Source organism: Varroa jacobsoni, unplaced genomic scaffold (genome assembly GCF_002532875.2).
Source record: "Varroa jacobsoni isolate VJ856 unplaced genomic scaffold, vjacob_1.0 scaffold_1272, whole genome shotgun sequence".
In the NCBI taxonomy this organism is placed as follows: Eukaryota; Metazoa; Arthropoda; class Arachnida; order Mesostigmata; family Varroidae; genus Varroa; species Varroa jacobsoni.
Window position 1 is genome coordinate 1 of NW_019214174.1, and position 13,676 is coordinate 13,676.

Consider the following 13,676-nt stretch of genomic DNA (forward strand, 5'->3'; position numbering starts at 1 on the left):
AATTAAACCTGACAATTTTTTTCGTGTTTTTATCCAGAGGCAGCCCTTTTTTGTTTTTTGTCTCATCATAGGTTAAACTAGTTGATGCCATAGAGCTGTGCCGCCAAAGTGGCGTAAAATTGAGCCACTCCATGCTAGGCTTGCTAGTTACTAATGCTAGCGTTCGATCCGCTTTTACTGTAGTATCTGTGTCATTAAGACTGATATCTTGTAGTCGTTCTACTTCGTTTAATTCTTTCATGCTTTACCATCCTTCCGTACACTCGTCGCCTGTGAAGTGTTAGGACTATTGGTCTATGTGGGTTCATTCAACTCCTAGTTGTGCTCGTGTACCAGAAATCCGTTCCTAGCGTTTTTACCATGGCTCAGGTTGCTTTTTTAGGTAGGCTTTCATTTATTTTGCCTAGCGCTTTCAATCTTTTCATTCTTTCACATTCTGTTAAGCATTCCAACGAGTTCGCCGTGTAATGGGTCTTTAGTCTCTATGTAGTCATAACACATAACCTTCGTGGTGCAATCACGGTTCCACACCCGTGATGCTAGATGCTTCGGTCATTCTTCTTTGCACTATAAGGGCACTATTTATCGGCATACAAGGCAGTATGGGAGTGCAATTTTTAATTTACGTCATTTCTTTGTCTACCATTAGCTACTAGTGTTTTCCGATTCCGTCCTTCTCTAGATCAATTCTTCCCTCTATATCTTCCTTGGTGATGACCTAGCGTACGATATGGATTTTTGCATGGCTTTTTTTGCTTCTTCGGCAGCCAATCTTTTTGTAAAATGCAATATTTTGTAGCCCTTGTGTGTTGTTTTATAATCCAGCGAGTTTCTTTTATATTACCTGTTATTGTTTTAAAGACGTTAATAATTGTGCACATTTGCTTCTCTTCCTTCTGTTAGTAGCTTCTTCATTTGAGCCCGGATCATTAGCCTATTTCTGGACATTCATGGTTTCCTAATGAAACCTCCAGCGTGTCGTCCCCACCGATTTGAATTTCCCCTTGTTTTGTAGCTGCCGGGAAGTCTTGCATCTGTGATTGCTTGTCGCTTCCTTGTTATGCAATTACTTAAATTCGTGCACAATTCTAAGTCAATTTAATAAAAAGGTTGTAAATGAAAGATGCATATTACCATTAATCTAGTATAATAAAGGATGTATACTGAGATATAACATCTATAGTGACGACAGCCCTGGTGGCCACGTACAGCATAGCGATCATGACGGACTGTGCGTTTCATTCTAATTAAAAAACGCCTTAAGAACGAGTGACCGAAGAAAAATCGAGATGAGCTATTAACATGCATTCAAATTAAAGCGATGTATGTGTGTATATTTTCGCGTACATATCGTTTAAATTTTCCTTAAGTGTTTCAAGCTCCATATTGATAGCCTATGCTGAGTGATTTTCCATCTCTTGTTGATATACCAACTTGTTTTCTTTAACTCAGTTTAATTTTTGTAGCCTAACGTCTTTCCAAGTTATTCTAGTATTTCTTTGAATGCGTTCCCTGTTGCGGTGAATGGGCCTGTTACCCTTTTGTCCTTGTTACAATTTCTCTGTTTATGTTTATTGATTTCGCTCTTATTATTTTAAACTCATCAAGTTCTTTTCAAGTTTCTTATTTCTTTAGCTCTGATTTGGTACTGGTCGGGGTATCTTGGAGTGCTCTTTGTACTTTTTTATACAAGCCATCGAAATTCCTTTAGCTTCGACATAGTGGTTGCGGTGTCCTCCTTCAAATGCAGCCAGCTTGTAGTGCGGGGACGCTTTGCACGTTTTCTCAGAATCCCGTGTCATTCGCGCAGCCAAGAAGTTTGGGCCAAGATTTCACGCCTATTAAATTGCATTCATTAAGTCTTTGCATGTGGGAGGGGTATACACGTTTTGAGTTCACTAGTATTTCCTCTTTAAAATTTTTTTTTAATATATTTTTGCAAGAACACTTCACGTCGGTCTCGCCGACGCACACTACTACTCGTGTCAAACGGACGTGTAATATGTGGGAGCTATTGCACTTTACGAGTATGATTACGTTCACTGATGATGGCCTTGGAACATACGCTGGTACCTTTATTTGTCATGGCCTCCAGACGGCCTCCCGGTACTAAAAGCATCTCCAGTAAAATCTGGTGCCGATCGTCACAGATAACCCTCCTCCTTTCCTACTGTAAAAATGTAGTCTTTGAATACGTAAAGCAGACAATCTACTAGTGTTCAGCAATGTGCGTGCGATTCTTCGCTTACTGCATAGACGCTGTATACCTACGTTTAGGTAGACTTTGGTTAATTACTAAGTTTTTTGTAGAATGAACCAGACATTAAAACTTTAGGCGCGAATTGGAAATTTGCTTGTAGGAGAGAAGTATCTATAAATTCTACGTTGAGGTTGTTAAATTTATTGCATGGTCATTACACTCGTCATCTCGGACAACATTTTGTCAAGCCGGAAAAGCTTACAAGTTCGTCAGGTCATATAATATCTTGTGGAATAGTGAACTGTATAAAACGACAACCGAAATCGAAGCAGGTTTACTTTATTGTAAGCTCCCACAATAGCCTGGGCACACTTTGATTTCCGCACATAAAGCAGCTAGAGTTAATCGAGCAAACCTATAGTAACTTTCAAGTCACAGCTTGCAACACAACTATTTTGGAGAAATATAGCCCAAAATACTGACATGTAACATACTAATTATTCACGAATATTCGGTAAAAGACTTGAAATATATTCCTCAATAAAAAAGCGGATTCCACTGTATTTTTTAAGCAGTGTTAGTGGCCGTAATTCAAAACACCGGTAGGTTTATTTTTCGATTTAGTTGTCACACTACGCATACGAACCTTGGAAGTTAAGTTCGTGTGTTGTTTTTGTATGGGGCTAAAAGTAGGCCCTATAGCAGTAGCTGTAGACCCAGACCCATCATTATTTGTTGGATCACCACCTGAGTCGTGTTGCAGGCTCCATTCAGTTGCTGACTCTGACGCTCCCTTTGTCCACGTTGGTTGGCTATGGTGCTCGCGCCATGAGGTCTCTTGAATGAAAGATGGTTTATTATGTCCAGCACCAACTTTCTCTGAGTAACCTTTTAATATTTAATGTGTTATCTATTGACGCATTAAACAGCTGTGTTGCTCCCTAGAAACATCTTATTGGCAGGTAAAATTTCTGTTATCTACAACGTGCATCCCCTAATCACTCTAACTCAGGTTTTTTTTTAAATGTATTTTAATTTAATTTACGTTCACGCTATTGGGCAACTTTCAGGTTATACCGATTTCATCTCTAGCTTTTCCATCGCAGGCTTGAAGCATCTGAATCGTACTTCGAAGATATGTGTTAAAGGACTGTCTATAGACTGTCATGGTTACAAGAAATTAAGGGTCAGTTAGATGGAGAGGAGACATAACTGTTTGATACACGAGTGTTTGTTAAAAAAGATTGGCCTTTGGATAAAAAATGTGAATAGCTGGAACTCAGTGTTTGTGCTTTTTTAATGCTGACACAAAATATCAAAATATATTATATATTTTTTACATTATCGCTTCTAATATATTGTTGCGTAAGATGACACAAAGGTTAGCTAGATAATATTTATTGCATTACACCCTAGCGGTCAGCTACATTGTATTACAATAACGTATTCGTTTAGTGAAGAGGTACTAACTTTTACGTGAATATCCATAAATGTCGTGCCATTGAAGATTACTGTTTCCAAAATGTGACGTATGGTGCAACTCTTGCGGGTGTTCCTGATGTTGCTGACGGTTCTGATCTTGCGGAGACTCTGTTTGTTGTAAATGCTGCCTTAGTTCATTCTGGCTGCCGTCATTGCAGTTCGGTGGCCAGCCACCACTGACAGGTCGTGCCGCTGGCGTTTGTATTCTGCTAGTTGAACTGAAGGCATCACTTGTATTGTGTCCTTCGGTTCGAAAGGGTTTCCAGGACGCAGTATCCGGCAGTTGTTGATATTGCTGTAGACACAATACAGAGGTCCTTTACTTCAGATACAGATGTACATCATAAGTGACTAAAGTGTGTATGTACGAACATACGAACGATTCGATTCATCTTTAGTGGAAGGACTTGCCTGATGGAAGAAGTTCGCATCAAGGATTCAAGTCGAGGGAAATTAATTTGCGGTTTGAAAATAGAAAAGACTGTTTTGGAGCATTGACTAAGTTTGTGGTATGCCTGTGTAGCGCTAAAGATGCCATGCAACAGAAAAAGAAAAATGTATTTAAGATATTTTTATTTATTTAAGAGAGATTTTTACTGACTCTTAGTAAAATCTTGCCGACGTGGCCCTACCACGTCCTTATTTTTGATTGCTCGTTGCAGCAAGTTAAGAGTCATATAATTACCGAGCACGAAAGGTATCGACCATTCAGCTCTGTGCTTACTATATTTGTCCATATTCTAGCTGTCCTAATTAAATTAAACCTTGTCGAATTCACTATGAGCAACCGTGTTTTCACAGGTTGAAATAGTTTTCGAATTTATTCATTTCAATTGTACTCTCGTTTCATTGGATTTTTTCGATCAAAGCTTTTTCCTTCCAAGTTTTTTTTTCTGAAATTTAGCGGTAAACTATGGAGCTATACCTAATTAATATGGAAGTTCAGACAGATCTTACAAAAACAAGTGATATAAGTAACGAGCAGGTGAATCATCGTAATAACAAACCCACGATTCGTTTTTTCGTAGTTGTTATTAGTAAATAACACTATGAAACCTTCTTCGAATTTCTTGCTAATAATTCGTTGTAAAAAAATTACCCGGTAATTATTCATAATGCACAATTCCTTAAAAGCACAGAAGCCACCGAAGAAGAGCGTGATTTTTTTTTTAACTTAGATCAAACGGCCTTTTTGGTCTGAGTCGATCTTCGAAACGATCCTTAAAAAATTGAGCTTCTGTTTCATGTCGTACCCATACTTCCCCGTTTCATAACCTGTAGCTACGCACTGAAATAACTTCTACTCCTTCTTGATTGCGTAAAGTTTTTTTTTGACGAGTCTGTATTTGCTCAAAATTTAAGATTTCCTCGCCCGATGAGCCTGCCTCGATGAGCTTCCTCGCCCACAAATGATATTCTAAAATGTTTTGACACACTGCGAAAGCTTGGAATGCTAAACCTCAGAGAAAAACAGGAATCGCTTAACAAAAACATAGTTTTTGTCATATTACAGTAAACTGCCTAGCTCCTCTGTGAGCTTTATGAGGGTGACGCGGGAATATTTTAGTAATGCCAGAACGGAGATTGTGTTTGTAGTTGTGTTGTCCATCGCGAAACTGTTGTACCGCTAGCATCCCTAATCGCTTGTTATTATAATACGCGCTTAAGTGCTTTCAAATCTGGCCCGCGAATAGTAGACGAATAGACAATGTATCCCCGTATGGGTCAACCTTTAGACGATGTAAGGTGGACATTTCGCCGATATTTTTCTAATCATAATAAAATATCTATTTTCTAATCTAATAAAATGCTGACTGTTTCATGTTTTTATTATTACCTTTCACTTATTACTATCTACATCACTGATTAAATTAAAAAACTGCGGCTCACCGCTTTACCTGATTTAATTATTTATCAATATTAGGGACTGCCGACTAGAGTCTATGAAAGCTAATTAAGAGCTCATTCCCGTGGTTTCAGTTTGTGAAGTGTCTATTGAATATTACTTTCATAGGAACTTTTATCTGAGCCTCACTGATCGTCATTTTATAGGAAAAATTGCCTTATATCAATTAGTTCCTTATATCGATCTGTATGTCAGATGTTAAACAGTTAATTCCAGCGGATTCTACAGAAGAATAACAAGCGCGTCAGCTCCTAATAATAAACAAAAAGTCTTTTCTTTCGTTGGTTTTTATCCAATATATATTTTTCGTTTGTTGCTAACGAACGATCCATTCCAGTCTTGATCACCCCGATCTTTAAGGTGTTGAATTTTTAATTAAAATTATGCCCTTTGTTTTCTTTACACACTTAGCTTTCCGTAAGATTCTGCTACAATTGCATCACAGTCTCCAAAATTGCTTGCCTGGATGGTTCTTAGAGTAGTTCCAAACACGGACTGTTTATTGAGATCATTTCAGTTTGTCCTATGTGTAAACTGATGATCTTTATTCAAAGGTTTCCCTGTATTTATTTCTAATACATTAATAGTTTCGTAAAAACGCAAATAGTGCAATTTGCATAATAATAATAGTAATAATAACTATTCGATGTTCGCTAGATTTGTGTTGAAATTTTCTTGCTAACGATTCAGCATTGCCGACACATTTTAATGTGTGTTTGGAACAAAACGATATAAAAGATATTTTTCAGTCAGTCAAAAAATTGGGAAAAGTTCGTTGTACAAGCTAGATTCGTTGCAAAAAACAAAGATTTTAAAAAGGAAGGGACGGTTATTAAGAAAAAAACGCACTTCTTTTTTTTTTCAAAGTAAAATGTCTTGGCAAAGTCTCAGTTGTGCTAATCTTCGATCTAGGAGGAAGTATCTTTAAATTGATTTCGATCGAAACCAATACAGCTGTTAGAAGTCTGTCATGGAGAAAATATCATAAAATATATGTTCTATAAATAAATGACAGCCATTTACTAGCTGTTGCCCGTGTAGCCCTCTCACCTCTGCTATACGACAGTATGAACTCACCCATGAAAATAAATCCCATAGCTGTCTGGAGGATGTTTGTTGTTCCTGTACTTGTTGTCTGCTCGAATGCCGCTCATTAGACACGTTAGTTTTCTGTTGATAGAGTGGCACTAAAATTTTTCTTAAATTTTTGGGCCGGTTATTTTCCAGACGGGTTTCTGCCGATTTCTGTTTTAACTGTTGCTGTACATTTTTTTCCGACGAATCATTCGACCGTGTCTGGGTAAGAAGATCTTGTCCTTGTTTGTGAACTGGCACCGTTTTAGTAGGCAATATAGCTTTCTGAGGCTGAGCTCGTTCCTGATGCACATTTTTTACCATATATGGACCAAAGTGGTTTTGCTGAGAATCAAAAGGTGACCAATCGCTCTCGTTGTGGTGGGATCTTCGCGTTCCATGGGGGTACTGCTCAAGCTCATTCGGTGGTAGTAATTTCGTATGCTGTGGTTGCTGGAAAGGAAAATCAAATTGCATTTGTTGTGCTTGATCTTGCCAGAGACGTTTTTGTTCAGTTTGAGTTTTCTCCTGATGAAACGGCTGCGCGACTAATTGTGTCCAGCTAATAGGATAATTGCTCGGTGAATTCTCGTGCTGTCCGTCTGAGTTAACCCATCCTTTAGGAACTATATGATCTATTGAGGTTCCTTTTGCTTGTTCCCGAATCAAACCTTCAGATTGTCTCTGGACTAGACTCTGCGAATTCCAATCAACATGTTTGTGAGGTTTTTCATGTTGGCTTTTGCCATAAGTGTCCGACGGACTTGGAGTCCAAGCTTGGTTTTGATTGTCAGTTATCACCCATCTTGGCTTTTTTACAGTGTTTTTCCGAGTATCATTTACTAGCGAAGGACTCGGCTTCCAAGGAGAGTCGTCTCTTTGATGGTGGACAATCCAGCGATTGTCCAGATTCGGTTGATTTTGCTTTACTTGCCAAACATCTTTAGTATCCTGCTGCTTTTTAGAATGCCCAGGAAGAGTGATGTTGTCTGCGAAGCCTGTATTTCCAGTCCCCTGGGGCCATTGCTGTTTCATTCGAGCCTCTTGCAAGGCCGGTTGGGAACTGGATTCGTTCGCCTGCTTATTCCACGTTAATACCCTCCGGCCGCCAGGTCCATACTCGGAAGGAGAAGAGCTAATATAATGCAACAAGAATAGACAACGTTAATAGATCTAGCGGAATTAGTAGATAATACAGTGACCCGCAGGCTATCCGAACCCGTTTTCCAATTTATTTAAATAATCTGATTCGTTGAAGCTGTCAAGTTTAACCACCGTTGTGGTTCGCATCAAAACTCATCCAGTTGCAGTTATGTAGTTTAACTTATGCCGTTATCCCATTTACACTATTTAAGCATCCTGCTCTAATATTAATACATTTGACTTCGTACCTAATACCATCAAGCACGCGCAAAATTCAATTTTCCATCTATACATATTTTACCATCTAGAATCTTTCGATAGTTCCTGAATATATCGTCCAAAACATTAAGCGCGCTCTATTTGATGATGTCACACTTGATTCAACGCAACCACTGTACATATCATTACGCTACCTCGTAGCAGTTACTTCATTTGATTTAGCCTTTTCTCTTACTCTGATATTTTGCCACCTCACTATAATAATTTCACCACCCTATTAAGATATAAACGAATTTATTTGGTAAAAAATTCAGGTCTTCGATTATAGAAGCTCTATTACTTTCTCCCAGTGACCTTGTCTCCTCGGTGTACTTATTTTGTCCTTTTGTTGAAATGGCTTGTTGCGCCCAATTGAATTTAAAACAGTGATTCCAGTCTTTTATTGAAATTTTCAACAAGAGTTTTATTTTGTCATGCAGTTATTTTATCAGTCTAATCTAATCTAATCCACATTAATGTCATTAGGCTTACATGGAATCTGAATAACTAAAGTTAAGTTGCAAACTTAGCACCTTCTTTTTTTTTGACAAGCGGTCACATTGTCTTTTTGATCCCACTACGTTGTAGCTGCTATCCTATGATATTGTTCTAGTTGTTGGTTGACTCCTTTTTCCTGTTGGAATCTGTCAGTAATCTCATTGTTCTGTTAAAAATAGCTTAGAAGACCTAACATAATTAATCCGTAGTCGTAGTGAATTTCCTGCTACCTGAGAAAATAACCGACCACAATTACTAATAGAGGCTCGAAAAGATACTGCTCTACCTATTTGTGTAAAGTGAGGGTTCGCATGTCTATCGTTGAGATTTTATCTGAGTTAACTTAATTCAGCCTAGCTCTGATACAGGCTAATTATCGAGTTACTATCACTACTATTACTAGGTTACTCTGTTAATGAATAACGCACAAAATGTCGCAGAACTTTTTATGTTTTCCCATTTCACTTAATTCGTCTCTTTCCATCAATTTCCACACCGATATGTAAAATAAATTCTAAATAATTCCAGTCACCAGTAATTGTTTTCTGCTATTTTAATCAGAAAAACAGAACTACTAAAATTGGCTCATTAATACACATTGACTTGCTTCAGTGATACCGTTTCGTTCATCAAAGTTATCTTGCGTTGCACTTGCCCTAGTACAATGATGCTGCTCTTCACTAGGAATGCTCTAGTAACCTTGCACTTCCTGTACCTCCGTGGCCCCGTTTTCCCGTAAGGATTACTCCTTTGCCACAATGCATCTTGCTAGCAATGGAGAAAGTAACTAATTGGTTTGAAATAACAACTTCAAGACGACTCTAAAAATTAAAACCCAATTAAGTTTGGCTCCATTTGTACGAAATCTAAGTCTATCGTTAAGGCCTGACCTAACCCGAACCTTAGTCTTTAAACACAGATCCATTGGGTAAGCATCATTCCACTACCTATTTAACAAATATCGGCATAGGCCCAGGTTTCTTAAGCTACAAACAGACTTATAGCTGATTTCTGGCGCCACACTTGCGTGTTTGCTGTTTTCCAGTAAAACTTCAAAGCATTTAATTAATTGTCTAGTATACCTGTTGACAAATACCCCGACGCTCATCGAAAAGCGTTGAGCCCATGAAAATAAAAGAATATAGAACGTCTACGTAGACACAAGGATCAAAATGGGCCAAAATATACGCAATATTTTTCTTAGCTCCAGCTTGGATTAACTGCAGGTAGAAGCAAACGAACAAAGGAAATACCACGGTGTGCAATGTACGGATTCTATCACCTCTAATTAATCCTCTTTCTAATTTTCAGATCACCATATTTACAGACTCCGCCAGTGACGCGTGAATTGACGTTTTATCCTTCAACAGTAAGCATCTAAAAATCGTAACCGTTTCGAAATTACAATTTTAGACGTATTTTGTATTTTGCTTGACAAAAATAGACCATTTCCCAATAACAACTTTTCAGAGGTTGCTGAACAAGTTCCTGAAAAGAGTCAACTTCCCTAACTTAGAATCGCGCTCTGTGAGAAAGGAAATTATTCGTTTTTAGAATGTAATTCAACCATTTAGCAAAGTCTTAGCCGCAACTTACCCCAGGTTAGAACTAGACCTGAGAAAAGAATCACATGAGGAATTTGGTCAAAGGGATTACTCTACATGCGTGACTCTAGCAGATTCACAGTTATAGTAATATGCGGCTCCCATGATACCCTAGTGGGTAACATATTTGTTTGCTAATCTTAGGGACACGTTCTGATCTAAGTTCGAATAGACAGACTTCACTTTGCGCTGGAAGCCAGCCGTCTGATGGAGCGCTTAGCGGCAATAGCAGACATAAAACCCGAAATATAGAGATCAAGCTGGACTAGACATAGCCGTCTCCCATATAACGTGAGCTATAACTCATATAGTATACACGAAGAGTAATTCTGTTTCTTTTATTCAGTCTGTCATTGTTGCCTCTTATTTCATTCGTGTTACACCTAACTAAAAATAAGCTATTGCGTAATACCAAGCCGACATCCGTTTACAGATATCTGGTTGTAATAAGTATACTCTGCGTTAAAGACCTATGGTGCTTTCTCTTAATTATCCTGTTGGAGTGATCCCGTTTTCCCCTTTGAAATATCTCATTGCAGCTCATTTTCCTAAGTATTTTACGACAATTAATCCGAAAGCGCTTAATGCCCAATACAAGTCCAAACATATTCTAATCCGCCAATACACACAAAGTTAACCTATAGCAGTGTATGTGATGCCAATTGGAGATCCTAGTTGATTAAAACCGTTTACCCTTTTCCACTTATTCCCATTTGGAACTTCCCGGTAATTTTGATACATTTTTATATTTATACCGTTTAATGAATACGTTTTTTTACTTCAGCATCAACATATTTATTCCAATTCCGACATGTTGGCCCTTAATCCTAAAAATGAAAAAGATCTTAATTGTTCCCCAAAATCCAATGTTATGCTTATCTTGTATTTAGAAAACAGCGATCATTCGTAACGCTTGTGAAAAATCTTCAAAAGGGTCAACTTCCTTAAATTAGTATTAGTCAACGCAGTTAGCCTTTATATTTTGGTGTCATTGGAGACATATAATATTAAAATGGCTCTAGTCGAAATGTCAAATCAGTCGGTTACATCGTTATAATTATACAGCAAGCCAGAAGAGAGACAAACCATTAAAAAAAAAACCAAAAAAAAAAAAAAAAAGACTCATATCGTCAACAAATACGCCTATTCGAAAAATGCATGGGCTCACGATATACAAATGGAAACTGCTTAACAATTAGTAACAACAAGGGACAAATTGTGTTAAATAAAAAAAATGATCCTCAAAAATGGGCCCAAAAGGCCAATTTTAGTAGAACATCAACGGGTGAACCGCACAAACGTTAACGGAAAAGGATCTATGATGACAATTGAAAAATGACGAGATCAACGCGATAAGGCGGAATAACGACAATGGTTTGTAGTTCAACAACTATAATAAATTGGATGGTGGGCTACACTTATCGAGCAATTAGACAACTGCATAAAAGGTAATAACATAAAGGCAAACGAGGTATTACGGGCTTAATTCCTTTTATTGCAGGGTAGCGGAATTAGAGTAGCAAGATAACAGCGCAATTGCAGTGAAATAATTTTACCCCAACACATACTTCTGGATTTATATCAACTAATTCCCTAGATCAAACGGAAAACGACCTCATTGAGAAAAACCTCAGGCGACTAGAGAGGATAACAGCCTTTATCTAATAGAAACATAGAAATAGACAAACTTATCTTTATACAGTAGCGGATTCGATGTAATTTTTGTAAGAAATATTATTGTTAGAAATTTTCTTTCGATACTGATTGTAATAAATACCTCCTCATATATTTGCCCTGTTGTTGATCTTCTTCCTGTGACGTTATCAGTTGACTACCATCAGCAACCACGTGTGCGTTAAGAGCATTTGTCTCCTGAATAATAATCACTGGTATCAATTGCTTTTGTTGAGGTTTCTCCCTAAATACGCCAACGTTGCGATGGTTTGAATCGCTTTGAATCGGTGAGGAAAATTTTACCAGATCAGCTGGAAGTGAGAACAGCATGGAGAGGCTAGTTATACGAAAAATTTACATTACATTATTGGACCGACAATTACAATATTCAGTCAAAGGCAGACAATCTCATTTACAATTGCAAGAGCAGTGTTAGATAAAAGTTTCGATGCTACTATTTTAGTCCGGCTCAGTCCGCTCCAAACGTCTGCCGGATTCGCTTTCTTGATTTAGAATATGTACGTAAAATGAGGTCTTCGGTTTTCCGGTCCCATGGTCAAAAAATGGCGCTTTTGGTGGATTTTCTAGCGAAGTCCTGAGGACAGGTACTTTAGGTGTAGATCGAAAATATATGCGTTAGCGAAAAATTGAATTTCCTGAATACAGCAAGCAAAATTCTTGATGCTGTACTACGTACGAAAGACTTCAGATCGTCGAAGTAACGTAAGCTTAGCTATTCTTCTTCTATGAGGCTTCATTAATCTTGTTTGGTTTCGCATAATGCAACTAAGGCGGTTTATTTGGCGTTATGAAATTGACAGAGCGACTCGACTAGTTCTCAAAGTAAAAACATGGAAAAGCTGCGCGACGCCAGAATTGTAACAGAAACCAACCAGATCGAAGCGTACTGAGATGGTTCTGACCCTCATTTACAAGGAAATCAGGGAAGGCTTACAAATGCATACATATTATAAGGCAATTATTTGCTGTTCAACTGCTAATGTTTAGCTATTTAAACGGCAAATAGATGATAAGATAATGTTTACACAAGTGTTTTTGGGAGAAGCCCTGAGGAAGGCATTTGAAAAGATGTTTTATGAAAGTGCAAATGAGATCCTGCAAATTATAACAATAATTGACAAAAAAAAGCGTTGCAAGCGATTCAATCTTACGCCTAGAAGAATCTAGAATCAGTTAGTGGGTAGAAGGGTGCACTACTTTCCTAACATCATCAGAATAGGACCCGATGTTGCCTTAAGAACATTAATAGATTTACTTTTTCCTTGTCAACTTACTTATAAGCTTTTTAGGAGTGCTGCCAAGATTGGTTATTTGATTCTGGTTTGCCGTCATCTGCGCTGTCTGGAAACGTGGTCTATGGTCATGGTACGTAATTGGAGAATTTGACGATACATACTGCTTTGATTTAGAAGGAACGGGAACTTCATCTACTAATCTTGTCCGCTGCTTAAGTGATTGTGGCTCATGCTGTTGTTGAATAATTATTATAGGAATTGCATTTTTCTCTTCTTTCTGTGTATCTAGTTGTTTAGATGTCACCGACGTCTCCAACCAGCTGCCTCCTGCAACTGTTATCAGGAGAACAGACGTAGATATCGTGTTATCCACCAATAGTGTTTAGATTTAGTGTATATAAAGCCTGTGAAGTATAATTCGACTCTACAAGATGCCCTACAAGTGGTTAAGCTGTAAGCTATAAAAAAGAGATCTTCCTGTCTGAGTAAAGATCGTATGGGTCTATTATTATTTGCTAATCTGCGTTCATTACCTCGGCCCGAAAGTTCACCCTATCGCAGATTGAACTATAAGCTGTGGC

At 38.0% G+C, this 13,676-nt stretch overlaps 1 protein-coding gene and 1 long non-coding RNA gene across 2 annotated transcripts; one reads left to right on the forward strand and one right to left on the reverse strand.

The window, feature by feature from the left end:
- Positions 1-2,523: 2,523 nt before the first annotated feature.
- On the reverse strand, positions 2,524-13,220 carry LOC111268271 (uncharacterized). Its single transcript, XM_022847160.2, has 5 exons — positions 13,135-13,220; positions 11,943-12,150; positions 6,666-7,797; positions 3,671-3,977; positions 2,524-3,037 (listed from the first exon to the last, which is right to left on the reverse strand). Exons 1-5 carry the CDS (start codon positions 13,190-13,192, stop codon positions 2,778-2,780), a joined length of 1,965 nt encoding a protein of 654 aa, XP_022702895.1. The 5' UTR covers positions 13,193-13,220; the 3' UTR covers positions 2,524-2,777.
- Positions 6,761-11,958, forward strand: LOC111268272 (uncharacterized). The gene is made up of 3 exons (XR_002685107.2): positions 6,761-6,888; positions 9,873-9,930; positions 11,667-11,958. It is a non-coding gene; the product is annotated as an uncharacterized LOC111268272 (long non-coding RNA).
- Positions 13,221-13,676: the final 456 nt, after the last annotated feature.

Coding starts and splice junctions, on each gene's coding strand:
- LOC111268271 (XM_022847160.2), bottom strand. CDS start 13,192: ATGACGGCAAACCAGAATCAAATAACCAATCTTGGCAGCACTCCTAAA. Junction 12,151..13,134: donor CACTCCTAAAAAGCTTATAA/GTAAGTTGACAA, acceptor TCTCACTTCCAG/CTGATCTGGTAAAATTTTCC. Junction 7,798..11,942: donor CAGGGCAAATATATGAGGAG/GTATTTATTACA, acceptor GCATTATATTAG/CTCTTCTCCTTCCGAGTATG.